Raw genomic sequence first — 16,677 nt, 5'->3', positions numbered from 1 at the left:
AGGCGGCGGCCGCTCTGGCAGCAGCCATGCCAGGGGCTGGAGGGGCCAAATCTGAAGCCAGAGGCAACGGCCCTCTGCCTGGAGGAGGAGGGCTCATGGAGGAGATGAGTGCCCTGTTAGCAAGGAGGTAGCGACACATCATATATTACTCTTCGATTCAGTACGTCTCAAAATAGGCACTTGAGTCATATGAATGAATTTCAGATCTTGTTTCATATACTACAGAAAAGTGAAACTTGACACAGTTGCCATACAGTAGATTTAGCAAACCCCAATGTTGGTCGCAATGGATTTTGTTGTGCCACCTGAAGAATAAGTTCATGTACTCATCACTCTCACTATTCCTCAGTATTATGAGATGATATGTAGTAAAATCGTAATTTAAATGCACTTTGTTGCTGACAGAGAAGTATCACTGTAAGATCTAGAGAAATCTAAGGAATTTAGGTTTTAAAAATGTGGAGTTCAGGAGGAATTGTGTGGTCTGTGCTTTATGATATTAACATTAAACATGATGATATGTTTTTAAAAATAGCAACTGTTTTTCAGAAATAATTCTGGACTCTGTCTTACAGGAGAAGAATTGCAGAGAAGGGCTCATCACCTGAACCTGACCAGAGATCAGTAAGTACCATTAGATCCTTCTTGTCTGCTGTATTCATGGGGTAGGACTGGATAAGTCTGACTTCTTCCTACTCCATTCAAGCATGTACTAGGTATAAGCAAATTGATATTGGATTAGCATTTGTTGGATATGTGTAAAATTATGTGTGTTGATATATCAACTGTCTTTACATGCTTGAAAGAATAAATAAATCAAATCAAAATCAATCAAATCAAATCATTTTGGAAGAAGTTGCTTGTGCTGCTCAGCACTATAACATGATACAGAGGGAAGTTTCTGTTATTTAGATATGTGGTTCCCAAAGTGGGCGCCTTGGGAACAGGATAAAGGTGCTATAAGACTATCACTGTTAATTAACTGCTCAGAGGTGTTCCTAATATTCTGACCCTCTCATGGAGAGGACAAAAATATAGAGACACCTCTGAATATAATGTAATCCAGTACAACACCACCTTTAACTATGACCTCACTAATAAATAAATAAATGAATTTATACATTAATGACAATTTCAATTGTACAGGTGTACCTAATAAAGTGGCCAGTGAGTGTATAGTTTCAAATGATACAGGGTTGCATGTTTTAATCAAGTTCTGTTTGATAACCGTGTGAACAATCAACAGTCAATCACTGCCAATTTATGGAATACAGTGGTGTTTTTCAGTCAGAGACACCACCTAGTGGTCTAACCTGGTGCTATAGCAACTACAGTACACTTTCAGACAGTTAAACCATATGTCCTTGTCTTCTGCACTGTTAATAATTTGTTAAATTATTAACTATAGATAATTGATTAATTACTGACATCCCTTCAGGGTATAGAGTATTGATCTTATCCATTGTTTTGCCTCTGGAATATACACTTTATTGCCGTCATGCTTGATAAGATGAAGGATGTTGGTATAAGCTGCTTCTTTTCTTTGTGATTTGTTTGTATAAAATTTGATTGCTACTGTTGTTAAGCTCTTATCATTCTCCTTGTTTAAACTCTGTCCTGATGTATTATCCTGTTCCTGTATGGGTGGCTGTGCATCCTGGGTGCATAACTGTGCTGTAAGCTGCTTTGGCACTATAGCAGTATGCAGTGCCATACTGCTGCAGCTAACGCTAAGTCTTAGAGAGATAATGGCTTATTGTCTGCTTCCCCTCAACCATCAACAAATTAGAGGCATGTAGAAACACAGGCTCTCTCGCTCCCTTTCTCCCTACTCCTCTTGTTCTCCTCCCATTTTTTCTTCTCGCCCCCCCGCTCTCTCTGCTCCTCATCTCATTTTTCTTCCCTATAAGCTGACTCACTCTGTCCCTCCTCTTACACCTATCCTAAACCCCCTATCACTTTTAAACATGTTCTCTCTATTTTCAGACATCACCTTCTTTCTATTCACTGCCAGAAACACAAGAAAACTGCAGCACCAGCCCAGAACACACACACACACACACACTCCTCCTCTACCTTTCTTTCAGTGGTACTGACCAGCAAACTCTTTATTATACCAAACAGTGGTTGATGTGACCATCTGACAGATGATCTACAAAAGCAGCTCAGGAAACAGAGAGGGGAAATAAGAGTAAAGATGCAGAGAGAACCAAATATAAGACAAAACAAGAAAGAAGGCTGAGGTGCAGAACTGTGAAAAGGATGGAGGAGGAGACAGTCAGTGATACTGAGAGAGAGAGAGAGGACAAACTGAGAGGAATACTGGCAGAGAAGCAAGAGCGCAGCACAGGAAGAGGATATAATAGAGCAAGAAAATAAAAGGTTGGTGAAGGGAGGAGGAAGTGCTGGAGAGTAGAAATAGAGAATGAACAGACAGAGGAGAAGAAGTAGATACAGGGCAGATGAGACTGAGACTGGAGAGTTATTTCAGTGGTCATATAGACATCTCAATGAAAATGCCAACAACTAATCAAAGGACTCGAAAGGGCAGAGAGAGAGAGAGGAGGAGGAGGAAGAGACAGAGCGAGATATAGATATGTTATGAGGAAGGAAGAGAGAGTAAAAGAGATGAAGCGATGCAGAGGAAGAGAGGCAGGACAAAGTGAAGGAACATGGGCAAAGAAAGAGTTGAGGGAAGGAACTAGTGGCAAGGAGGAAAAGGAGGAGCAGGGCAGATGATACATACAGCACAATGCAGATAGAAGTCATGGATGAAAGAGGCAAACAGACATGAGGCAGGAGAAAAAGGGCATAGGAATGAAAGATAAGATGAGGGAAGAAAATATGGAGCGAAGGACAGAAGAGAGAATCGTTTGCTTCTTGACATTCATGAAGCACTACCTGAAAGTTCTCATGGAAGCAGCTGAGGGGATCTTATAATCTCTCCACCAGCAGAATGAGAACAAATCTGAGTTGAGAACATTGTTTCAAAAACTCTAACATATGTATATTTCAGGGCATGACTTAACACAGAAAGGACAGAAAAGGCCGTTGTTAGCCATTGTTTTTCAGACAGAAGTAATTTACAACAGTGTGAATGATGGAGAAAATAAGAGAAGAGAACGAGAGTGGAGCTGATATTGCTACAGCTTTAGTCCTGGAGCCTTTAACAACATTTCCTTTATTATTCTTTCCTCATCATGCTGCTTAAGGCTTTTGGTATGGAGTCAGGAAGAAGTCCCCACATAGCAGGAAAAACACGTCCACACACACACACCACACACACACACACACACACCACTTCCCTCACACTCCCCCTGTCTATGCATCTCTGTGGCTGACAGGATGATACTATGATACTGCTCAGTTTACATTGTTAGATGTCAGCTTCTCAAAAAAATTTTATCTTTGATTTTTTTTTTTTTTTTTTTACTTGGCTTGAGGAGTTGTCTCAGATGTTTCTATTGAACTATGTTATTTGATTTAGTTTAATACGATTCACTTCGATCTGATTTACTTTGATTTGATTCCACTGGAAATCAGTTGATAAAGTCCTGCAATTTCCCCAAAGGATGGCAAAAGAAAGCATTGCTAATAAAGCCCATTGTTGCCTTTAATGGAAACAAATAAAACTTAAATTTAACAAGAAACAATTTAACAGCCATTATGTGCTAAGTGTGTTTCTTGGCCTTTGGACCCTAGAAATGCATTGCAGATCTTTTTAGTACAGTTTAAACCTAGTTACTAGACCTTGTCTTTCCTTCATCTCTCCATCTGACCCCACCACCTGCTCTGCTATTATAAAAATACCTTGTAAAAAGCCTTCAACAAATCAGCAACTGCCTCAGTCAGTCACATAGCCAACAAGTAACACAACCAATCAGCCAGCAAGTCAGTGAATCAACTTAACAACCAGTCCATCTTTTAGTCAGTGAATCAATCTGACAGTCACTCAGTCAGCCAGCCTGTTCGCAGGTTTCTCACCTCCTCCCTCTGCTCCCACTGTCCTCCCTGTCTGACTGTACTGTAGCGGGAAAATGTACCACAGGACCTTCACAGCAGTGCTCCTGTGATGCTGGTTTGCACAGGCTAACATCTATTCACACACTCTTGGTTTCTCCCAGTTCCGTTTCTCTGACTCCTCTGTCTTCCTCGCTTTGTGCATCACAGGACCATTTTTTGGCGTGTCCTCACGATGTAGCTTCAACACTACTAGCGACCATTACAAATCATTAAAAATGGATAGAATAAGAACGATGCTACGGGAGCAATGATAGCCTGTGGCTGATGCATTTATACATAGATGTACACACACACACACACATGCTCAGTTGAAATGCATAAACACAAATACACACGTTTTATTAATGTGGGCATGCATAAAATGTTCCAGATACCTTTTATGCAAATGCAGGAACACACACAAAGAGGATTCCAACTGTAAACACCACTAACTAACAGCCACAGATGTTATGTTTATACACAGTGCTATGCTGTGCTTATGGGCACATAAACTTTATAGAAATACACAGTTTAAATTCCTTCACATGGCCACACCCATACAAGCAAATATACCCACTCATGCAAACATTAATACACATACAACAAATTCAAAACTAACATTCACTTTCAACTTGCAGCACTACTATAATAGGACACACAGCTTTCGCATGGTTGCACTCAGAAAAGCTGTGTACACACAAGATGCTTGGACACACACACATTTAGCTTACACATGGACATTTACCCATGAAGGGGCACTCAAGCAAAAAATAATCCCCTCATTGCTTCCCCGAACACACACACACACACACCCACACACACACATATGCATCTTACCCTAACTCTAAGCATAATTCTCTTGAAGGCCCGAGACAAACACTTACACTTGCAGACTGTTTATTCTTCAAAATAATTTAAACCATTCATCTTCTGAAGACTTTCCAACTTCTTATAAATACACTGCTAAAACACTTCTCACACACGCTGCAGAGCAGTGAACCCATTAATGTGAGTGACAGCTGCATTACAACAGCAGATAAGCAACGTACACATAATTTGACTAAAACACCAGGAAAAACAGAAGAAGATGGGAGGTGGTTGTCACTGACAGAGACACTAATAAACAATCTGAACCCTTTGCCAACCTGGAGAGTAATTATTACTTTGGCTCTATGTATTTCTTTCTGTCTGTCTTGCTCTCTCCTTAAAAATCACATTAATGGATGAAAGCAGCTTCTGCTGCTGCTGACTCGCTTTGAAATGGTAATGTAACTCATTGGCTCCATATGTACAGCACACACACAGTACACAACACAGACACACTCCCACACACAGCCTAGGTGTGCTGCAATAGTGTCACACACATACATACACACATTATGCCCTTAAACCATAGAACTAAGCGAGAGAAAAACTGAAATAACACTAATGTAACATTAACAGACATTAGCCTGCTTAATGTTAGCCCGCTAGCCAGCCATTAGCCCACAGCTGATAGAAAATGTCATGCTAACAGAGAGGCAAAGAGGAAGTGATAAAAAAGCAAAAGTGATACATTAACAGGCACATTAGCCTCAACAGTAGCATGATACCAACAAATACTTAGCTTAAAAGCTTTAGGGTGGTACAAGGACACTTGAGAGAAACATTGAATCTCTAACTTAAATGACCCTGAACTCTCATCAAAAAGTGATTTCCCCCACCTGGATCAGTAATTACCATATTACTTTTATCTCAGTTATTTTAACTTGCTAGCCCAGGGACATGCCATAGTAGGAAACAGTTTTACATTCAGAATGACAAGACAATGGCACCACCAAAAAAAACAAAAAAACAGAAGTCTCAAGAGAGCAATGTGCTGATGTAGTGAAACCACCATTACAGAGGGCTCTGGCAAAAAAAAGTGGTGGAAAAGAAGATCTGATCTTTTGGCTCAAAGTCTGAATAGTAACTAGCAACTAAAGTTATCAAATAAAATCTAAAAGTGTGAGTAAGTACAATTTTTTCTGTAAAATGTAGTGAAGTCAAAGTAAATGAGTAAAATACTCAAAACTGTACTTAAGTACAATACGTAAGTAATTATACACAGTTAATTTCCACCTCTGCAACATACCACAATTTTGAACTGAACACATTGAAATGATTCAAATCAGCAAAGTGGTTCATAATTTCCATTTCACAAGTGTAAAACTCAAGAAAGCATAAACCCCCATATGTCTGTCAAACCTTTAAACTTTGCATTTCTTCTTCAAACAATACATGTTTAAAAATGGTGTAAATCAAACAGTGGAGAATACTACAGTATGCTGAATCTTTCAGTGTTTATACAGGAATGCATAGAAGCTATATACAGTACCTTTAGTCTATTCACAAAGGTTAGATATTCTGAGAGGTTCAGTCATGTTTTGCACCTGAAATTTTGAATAAAACAGACTTGAGCTTGATTTTATTTATGGAACGGTCGATGTGCAGCACTGCTTCTTGAACCATACACTGCTACCAGAAGGCACCGTGTGACCGTTAACACAGAAAACAAACAGAAAGTGGTGGGAATCATTGACTGGAAATTGTCAAAGTGTACCATAGTTGTTGATGTTTGGAATAATTTGTCAAATTGAATGTGGATACTGGCTTTTATGGATATCTTGTAGCCACGCACACCAATCTTTCATTATGAACGCCAGTTGAGAGGTTCATTTCATGCTTATTTTTAGAGCTGGCAGGCTGAGTAATCCTGTGTTATGAAATAACCCTCAGCTCCCACCACAGCGAGGCGTCTGCACCATAAAGTACAAAAAAAAAAAAAACAGCAACAAACTGCTGTGCCAAACAGGCCGCATTTAAAAGCTCTATACCAGCCAAATCGAACGTTTCAACCCATGATATAAATCATAATTCTTTATAGCTAGTTAGAGCACATTGCTCATCAGACTCTATTTGGAGTTACATTAGCATACACTAAATCTTTATTTAGATGCTGGGTGGATGCAAACGAAGTAATCACTTAAAAAAGATGAATGTAGTCATCTCTGTTAGTGGGGTTAAAGATTTCGAAAAATAATAAATAAAAACCATTAACACGATGGTTCAGAAAAGGAGCTTGACAACTAAACCAAACATGGCATTTACTCATGCATATGGATGAGTGATAAAACACAATGTGACCTGTTATGCAACAGCATTTTATGATGTTCATAATTTCAGACTTTGTCGTGCTATTCCATATGATATACCAGTGCTCTTTTAGTTCCTGTTCCTGTCCTCTCTGGTTTGAAAAGACAGACAGATGTAAGATTCTGCTGTGTGTGATGCAGTATTTACAGCAAGCATTAAATATTCAAGTCCAGTCATTAATATCAACAGGTTTTAGAGCCCTGTTTGCTTGTGCCTTTAGGTCAGCTCGGTGGATCCCCGCCATATCTAAGGTATAAATTCAGGGAGGACAGGGTTATGATGTCATTACTTAATGGCAGACATTACTATCTGAACAGCACAAGATGGAAAAGTCATTCCTGATTAATCATATCTGCTGGGGAATACGTTTTCATTTTCTCTTTCATTTCATCTCTTCGTGCAAAGCAGTTCCTCTTCTTCCTCCCCATCCCGGGCTGTCTTTAACATACAGTACTTGTTCTGATCTCTGCCTTTCTCTGTCTCTCTCCACACATACTCTATGTTCTTCGCTGTCTTTCTTGCTCTGCCCTCTCCCCCTGCATTAGCCTACTGTATGTAGGCCATGGCTCTTTCAAAACTTCTGTCATTTGAATACTATACATGCAGATTACTTGCTCATCTTCCAGCAGCACAAAAGGCTAAAAAGGTCTCTGTCTTTCCAGCACTACAACCATAATGAGCCGTGTGCTGTATGTATTTTGTGTGTTTCACTTCATATATTCTGCGTGTACTAAATATTAATGTATATTTCAATTTTAGAATTTGTGAGAGGGGAAAATCAAATGGCTTGCTGCTTCCAGTATCATTATATCTCTCTGTAGCACTCTCTTTTACACACACAATCACACACTACCTCTTTGCTCTCCATTGAACTGTGTACTCAGTGGTAGTTAACTGTATTGAAGTGAGTGTGTATTCTCTGGTCTCACTGGACAGCTAGAAGGACCCTGAAGTACCTGAAAATCATCAGTACTCAATGAGATGTCTAGCTCTTTCTGTTGCACACACACATACAGAGTTTCCCTTGTTCTTTTCTCAGGCTCAGATTGTTTGAACTGTGTATGGTCTTTGGTCTGACTGAGGACATTCAATTATTATACAACTGACAGAAAACACTGACCACATTTTGTCGTACACAGGAAACAAAATTATTAAAACAACCATACACATAGGGAATCCCACATACAGTAAATGTGCATACAGACACACACCATCACATATACCGCTGAATTTAAAGGAAGCTACAAACAAATGTGACATTAACACACCACAGGCTCCGCAACCATGCACACACACATGTGCTTCTGCATTGAAACTGTGCTGCTCTGAATCAGGACAAATCAGAGCGTGCTGTGAGTTACAGTGTTAGTGCCAACCAGAGCATGTCAACTATTGATTTCAAAATGTGTCCTTTAATTATATGATGTTTTGCATTTGGCTCTAGTTGTAAAACAAGTTGTATCTGTGAGCTACAGTTCAATAAGTTCAGCAACCACTTTAAATCCCTTCTGGTTGGGATTTACAGTATAAACATTTCATAACTGTTTTCATAACGAGCTATGATTTAGTTCTAAGCAGCTATAGGGACTTTATTAATGTATATTTTCCAACAAGTCCAACTTTTCTTTATATTTATTTTACATGCTGTCACAACTTTTTCTGATTCAGTGTTGTATTTCTCAAAGAGTATATGTAAGTGTGCATGTAAGTGCTTCAGAGCCACGACAGAAGTCTAAAATGAATTTCTCAGACATGTTATTCTCATTTGTGTGAGTGAGTATGTGCCAAAAATGTCTTTTGTGCATTCACCCTGTAGAGTGAAGTTAACAATATATCAATTATATAAGCACTAGATGGGGTTTTATGGGAATTATCTTCACAGTTGGACATTTGGATCGCTCTTGGATGAAACAACCTGTTGATGAATGGGCTGAATTCTTAGGTTTTTTTTCTCAGAGTTTCTGACAGATAAATGTTTGCAAAGATTCTAAATACAAAAATATGCCTTGTTTATTATAGGCATCCACTAAGCATAATGATGATTAACTATGAATATTATTTTAGATACTATTATTCGGTATTATGAATGAACAAATGTTCAATTTTATACCTTGATTTTGATGTTTAAATTAAAACCATATTGTATATTTAATTAGGAATTAGGCCCATTATTTACAGGATAAAATCACAAAGACATTTTGATAAGTGAATTGTTTTGTCATTAGGCAAATTTGTTAGAATGCAGGGTGAAGTAGTGGAGTAGTGGTTAGCACCGTCACCTCACAGCAAGAAGATTCCAGGTTTGAGCCCTGGCTGACCCGGTGCCTTGCTGTGCTGAGTTTACATGTTCTCCCTGTGCCTGCGTGGGTTCTCTCCGGGTGCTCCGACTTCCTCCCACAGTCCAAACTCAGGCAGCTTAGGTTGACTGGTAACTCTAAATTGCCCGTAGAAGTGAGTGAGTGTGTGTGGTTGTCGGTCTATAAGTGTCAGCCCTGTGATAAACCGGCGACCTGTCCAGGGTGGACCCTGCCTTTCGCCCAGTGTCAGCTGGGATTGGCTCCATCCCCCATGACCGTATTCAAGAATAAGCAGTATAGATAATGGATGGATGGATGGATGGATGGATGGATGGATGTTAGGATTCAGCCTTGGGTTATTACTGTTATTATCCTCACTGAGGAACAGACTGACATTTTAGCAAAAATTTACAAAATTTTTGTTAAATAATGAAAAATAAAAACTCTGTCTAGTAAACTACTTCAGACTTTGCCCTCTATCTTTATGCCGCCTGGGTCTTTTATTCGCACTCCAGTTCATCTCTGAAGATACCTGACATTTTTAAGCAACATTTCCAGACAATCAATAATTGGTTGTGTGCTGGAATTTAAAATGCGACATCACATTTAAAAGGCAGGCAACCATCGGAGGTTTGAGGTTTGACAAAATAAATTATTGCCACGTCCGTCTGTCTTTGGAGATTTCTGTCTGGCCTTATATTTTCTCTTGCTCTCTCTGAATGTTTAACTCACCAACAACCTCACTAACACCATCAGTGGACTATTGATGTTAGATTAAATAAGTACATTATATGTTGCATGTTGAGAACAATAAAAGAAGCTGCTGCATATAGTCTCACTATGCAACTGCTTACGACGGGGGAAAAATCCAGACTTTCAGCAGATATACACAAAGGCAGAGACACACACACAACTGTGCACATACGTACTAGAGTGAAGGATAAACAGCTTATATGCAACATCATCATATTCATCAATACACATAAATCTCATACAGTCACACTTTCACTCAACTTTATTTCCCCATTGACAGATAACACCACCAAACACACAAAACACCCAGAGTTAGATTAGTGCTAAGGCAAAACCACTGGGACTACACAGGAACAAAATACTATTATTTACACATGCACATACAGTCACGGCCAAAAATAGTGGCACCCCTGCATTTCTGTCTGATAAGATACAACTTCTCCCAGAAAACTGTTGCAATTAAATTCTGTGGTGTTCTCATGTTTACTTCTTTTACTTGCATTGGAACAACACAAAAAAGCATAAAAACCCCAAATCTGATACATTCCACAAGAACTCCAAAAGCATACTGGACAGAATGACTGACACTGTTTCAAAATCATCAGAAAAAGTTGTATTTCAAACATGTGTTGCTCCTTTAACTTGTAATGAAACTCACCTGTAGCAATCAACAGGTGCTGCCAATAGAAACCACACTTGCAACCAGTTAAAATGGAGAAAAGTTGATTCAAACTTTGTGTCATGTGGACCACACTGAGCACAGAGAAAAGAAAGAAGAGCAAAGAATTGTCTGAGGATTTGAGGACCACAATAGTGTAAAAGCAAACTCAAGGCTCCAAGTCCGTCTCCAGAGATCTGGCTGTTCCTGTGTCCACTGTGCACAACATTGTCAAGACGTTTACAGCCCATGGCATTGTAGCTAATCTCGCTGGACTTGGACGAAGGAGAAAAAATGAACTGCAACGAAGGATTGTTCAAATGGTGGATAGAAAACCTTGATCAAGTTCCAAATAAATTCAGGCTGGCCTGCAGACACAGGGTCCAACAGTGTCAGCTTGCACTATCTGTTGCCATCTGAATGACAAGGGACACTATGGTAGGAGACCCAGGGGGCCCACTGCTGACACAAGAACAAAAAAAAAGCCAGACTGGAGTTTGCCAAAACTTACCTGAGGAAGCCACAAGTCTACTGGGAGAATATCCTGTGGACAGATGAGACTAAAATAGAGTTTTTGGTCGAGCACATCATTCTACTGTTTTCAGAAAACAAAATGAGGGCTTCAAAGAAAAGAACACGGTCCCTACAGTCAAACACAGTAGAGGGTTACTGATGTTTTGGGGTTGCTTTGTTTCTTCAGGATCTGGATGTCTTGATTGTGTGTATGGCATTATGAAATCTGAAGACTACCAACAAATTCTGGGGCTCAATGTAAGGCCCTGTGTCAGAAAGCTGGGTCTCTGTCAGAGGTCAGACTTCCAAAAGCAACAGAAATAGCTTCAGACAATGTACTGAAGTGGGCAGCAGTGAGTCCAGATCTAAATCCCATAGAGCACCTCATGGAGAGATCTCAGAACAACAGCTGGGAGCATAAACCCTACAAATCTGGGAGACCTGGAGAAGTTGGCAAAAGAAGAGTGGTCCAGCATTCCAGTAGAGAGGTGGAAGAAACTCACTGATGGTTACAGGAAGTGATTGACTTCCTGGGTTTTGTCCAAAGCAAGTGCTACCAAATATTAAGTTGAGGGCTTCAATAAATCTGTCCAGTTCATTTTTGGAGTTCTATGTGGAAATGATCAGATTTGGCTTTTTCTCTCTGCTTTTTGTGCTGTTTCAATGCAAACATAAGAAATAAACATGAGAATACCAAAGACTTGGTGATTGCAACAGTTTTCTGGGAGAAGTAGTGCGGTATCAGACAGAAATGCAGGGGTGCCAATATTTTTGGGCATGACTGTACAATTTTAAGGAATTTTAACACTGCTAGAAACCATTTTCCTCTTCATTGCAGAAGGGAAAGCTGTGACAGATGTGTGCATTTGTGTGTGAGAGAGGGGAGACAGAGTGAGAGAGATACAGAGAAACGGGCATTGAGAACGAAAGGGAGGAGAAACGCGCACAGAGAAGCTATTGATAAATAGAATAACAGTAGCGTTCCCACCAAATGAAGCAAATGTTAACACTTTCTTCTCTATCTACAGACAGGTGACAAATGAAAGTAAACCCCTAAATAAAGTGTCAAATTAAAGTGCTGGGCCACCACATGCCACCAAACAGCTTCAGTGCACCTTGGCATTGATTTTACAAGTCTCTGAACTCTACTGGAGGGATGGACACCATTCTTCCAGAAGATAGTTCCTTTATTTTGTGTTTTAATGATGGTGTAGAGAGCTCTGTTTAACACCTCGGTCCAAAATCTGCTGTAGCTGTTCAACTGATTTGGTGACCGTGCAGGCCATAGCATGTGATTCACATCATTCAGTGACCCCTGGTGTCCTATAGACGAGGGCACTGTCATCCTAGAAGGGTTTATGCTCCGTATATTTCCAACTTCCGTGGCCATGCAATCCCCACCAACACGATGGGCTGCTGACACACAGAATCAACCCCCTGTCAAACCATCAGATCCTCAACAGAGGAGAAAACTGTACCTCTGTAGGTGTGACTGCCCAAAATCATGTTTCACTATGAGCTTGGTATCTCCTCTGCATGCTCTCCAGATTCAATTTCACTCAATCCTTCTGATTTTGTTTATAGTAGCACAGGTTATTGACGTAGTTGGCAAAATTACCAATAAGTGACTGACTTCTTTTATACCTGGTTTATTTATTTTGGCAGACATATCTGCTCCTTATGGAGGCCCTAAAATTAGCATGCTCATACTGTTCCCCAGATGTAATATTGTGTCCAAGTTGGGCACTGCACTCTCTTCTCTCACAGACACACACACACATACACACACTAACCCCTTGTGCATGCATATAGGCTAGCTCTCATTCTCTCCTTTACACTCTCCCTCTCAGTATCTCAAACACGCACGCACAAGAGGACACACGCACACAACACCCAGAGAGAGCGGCAGGCGCGCCAGCGCACACACTCAGACACATACACCGACGCTGTCCGCAGCAACAAAGCGGCACGAATTAAGCCACCTTTCTTTTCTCCTCACTCTCCCGCGGGCTCACACGCAAACTGAGCAACCTGCGAACATTATCATCCCCCACCAGCACATGCGCGCACACACATATGACCGCATGCAAGCGCGCAGGCACGCACGCAAACATGCAGACAAATCGAAACCCCTCCAAAACTCACCTCTGGACGAGGAGAAATCCCCGATGAGAAGCCCCAGCAGGAGGAGAAGCGGGAGGTCGCGTCTCAGCCTGCCAGTGTTCTTCATATTCAGCCGCCTCCTCACCAGGAGCATCTCCGGCGCTCCCAAATCCGTCATTTTGCTGTTAAATAAATCCAAGCTGGTTTAATTTGAAAGCCCTCTCCCCACCTTGCCGCTCTGCTTGGCTGAAAGAAGCGGAGGGGGGTAAACGAGGACGGCCGCCCCCCACCTCCCTTTTCTTTCGTTTTTATACAAGAAAGAAAAAACGAGCAGAAACCCCCGATGAGAACCCCCAGCAGGAGGAGAAGCGGGAGGCCGCGTCTCAGCCTGCCAGTGTTCTTCATATTCAGCCGCCTCCTCACCAGGAGCATCTCCGGCGCTCCCAAATCCGTCATTTTGCTGTTAAATAAATCCAAGCTGGTTTAATTTGAAAGCCCTCTCCCCACCTTGCCGCTCTGCTTGGCTGAAAGAAGCGGAGGGGGGTAAACGAGGACGGCCGCCCCCCACCTCCCTTTTCTTTCGTTTTTATACAAGAAAGAAAAAATAATAATAATTACAGGCTTAGATCAATCACGAATATTCCACACACACTTGTCCATGTTAACGTTTGGACAGGGCAACCGGTGACGCGTTGATGGTCTGAGATCGGGCAACACGCCGCTGGTGTGAGCTGTCATAGCAGAGACCGGATGACCGGAGGGGAGAGAGACAGAGAGATGAAGAGATTCTGTGAGGGAGAGGAGAGAGGTGGTTGGTAGGTCCGCACAGCACGGAGGGCGAGCGACGACTGAAACAGGGAGAGAGAAGGGGAGAGAGAGAGAGAGACGCACGGAGAGAGAAAGGTTCGGTGGGAAAGTAAAAGACTGGGAGGAAAAGTGGAAGACAGTGAGGATAAGGAAGGAACAAAGTGAGAGGGGTGAGAGGAGAAAGGGATGACAAAAGAGGGTGATTTCAGGAGAGGGTGACTAAGGAAAGAGGATAAAGGAATGAAAGGAAAAAAAATAGGAAAAGGGTTTAAAAAGAGAGGAGACCAAAGAGGACAGAGAGGTTTAAGAAAGACAGACAGACAGGGAGGGAGGAGAGAATTAAAGATGAAGATTTCATGTAAAAGAGAAGGAGGAAATCCATAAAAAGGAGATAAAGGAGAAAAAAGAAAGCAGTCGAGCAAGAAGTGATGGATAGAATAAAGAAGCAGCAAGGCAGAAAGATTTCAATAAAAGCCAAAGAGGAGGCTGAGAAGAGAGGGATGAAAGGAGAGAGGAATGAGGGAACAATTAGCAGGAGGGCCCTGGAAAATCCTCAGCAATGGATGGAGGAGAGGATAATTTCAGGAGAGAGAAAAGAGGGAAAATAATAGAGGGATGGCAGGAGAGATGGAATTAGGGAATGATGAAAAGAAGAAAAGAAAAAACAGGTATCAGTGAAGAAAAAATGGGAGAGATTGTGTAAAAGATGGATGAAAGAGGGGAAGAGGACAAAAGAGGGGGATGGGAGCAGAGAAAATGAGGAAAGGGCATTTCAGAAAAGAGTGTGGGAAACAGGAAAGGGGGTGGAACAGAAAGAAGAGAAAGAAAAGAAACAGGTGAACGAAAGGAGAGAGAAAAGGAAGTAAGGAGGGATGAAAGGTGTGAAAATGAGAGGTGAGGAGCAAATATTTCAGTGGTGGTAAGAGAAAGAAGGAGGAATTAAAAAACAAGGACAAAGAGAACAGGAAAGGAAGGAAGAGTCATGAGTGATGGAAGAGAAGTGGAGCAAGAATAAAGAGAGAAAGAAGAGAGAAAGAAGCAGGGAGAAAAATAAATGTAAAAGAATGGAAGGAAAGTCTATGGAAAAAGAGAGGAAATGAAAGAAAATGTGAGGGGTTGAGAGAAGAAAAGAGAGGGAGTGGTGGACCCATAAAAATAAATAGGTGAGGTAGGAAGGAGGGGGGAAAAGCAGAGCAAAATGAGAAAGGAGCAGAGCTGCACAGGGGGTGAGGGAGGGCTCATATCTCATACATATCCACAACATTTCCAAACTATTTTAGAAGGTCATATGATGTTAAAAACACACACACACATCACACTCAATCTCAGTACCATATAAACATCACTCTGATTCTCTCATCTCTACAAGTGTCTGTGTATAGGTATGCACCCCCAAATGGAGCCACGAGCCAGTTATTGATCCCCGGTCGCCGGTGGTAGGTGCGGAGGATCACACTAACGAGATTACAATACTACAAACACGACGTGGAGACCGAGCCTGCTGAGCCACTCAGGCGGCCGACAGCAGCAACATTTAGAGACAAATGCAAATTACACATGTCAGTCCAAACTTGGCCCATTACAGTATTTCACGGCAGGCGTCGCCCAATGCTTTCACACCAAAAAAGGAAAGCGAGAAAACTGAAATAGATTGTGACATCACCTACAGTCTTCTGAGAGATTTGTTAGAGTTTTCTAACTAATATTTTACACATTGTCTGTCCAGTGAAAATGGGACAGGACATAGTGTCTCTCAGCTATACTACTCCCCTCCGTGACACTATGTTGCCTGAAGCCCTTCTGTGGTTATTCAGCTTTTCTACCCTGTGTTTTCAAAATATTGCCTGTAAATCAGTCAGAAGAGGTGACGTCTTTTGCACAGAGAGAGTGGGACAAAGAAAGACAAAAACAGGGTTAACATCAGTTTGGCTTTTGTAACATGGGGAGGGTTTAAAACAGCCAAAGGACTCACATTTGAAGCAGATGTGAGCCTGCTTGTGTTTGTTTTTGTAACATTATCATGTTATCATGGTCATGATTTTACCTTTGTACTGAACTAATATGATTTTACTTTAGGAGCAATATGAGCTTTATGTAATATTAATGCTTTGTGGCACATTAGCAGTAACCAGAATGCTCTAGTGGACAGGAAAATGTTTGTCACAACCAGGCATCAGTAGTTTAAGTCATCACTGGGAAACAGGATGTAATGACAGGGGCAAAGGTCGGTTAGGAGCAGCTCATGGTGTCACAGCTTTTTTTGAGTCTCACTAGACCCTAGGCTGATAAGAAATTAGGCAGAGTGGTTTTGTATTTTGTATCTTGGCAATTACAGGAGTCAATCAAGCAAACGCCCTGATAAATGTAGAT

The 16,677-nt window shown here is 41.2% G+C and overlaps 1 protein-coding gene across 1 annotated transcript in view; it reads right to left on the bottom strand.

Annotated features, from left to right (window-relative positions):
- LOC109969021 (CUB and sushi domain-containing protein 1) overlaps positions 1-13,812 on the bottom strand; it is a 404,580-nt gene extending 390,768 nt beyond the window's left edge. Inside the window, 1 exon segment of the mRNA XM_020615656.1 lies at positions 13,543-13,812. Within this exon segment, the coding sequence (XP_020471312.1) occupies positions 13,543-13,678 (136 nt within the window). The 5' untranslated portion in view covers positions 13,679-13,812.
- Between the last annotated feature and the right edge of the window lie 2,865 nt (positions 13,813-16,677).

The sequence above is a fragment of the Monopterus albus genome, unplaced genomic scaffold, assembly GCF_001952655.1.
Source record: "Monopterus albus unplaced genomic scaffold, M_albus_1.0 scaffold168.1, whole genome shotgun sequence".
NCBI lineage: Eukaryota > Metazoa > Chordata > Actinopteri > Synbranchiformes > Synbranchidae > Monopterus > Monopterus albus.
This window is presented reverse-complemented; position numbering and strand designations above follow the sequence as displayed.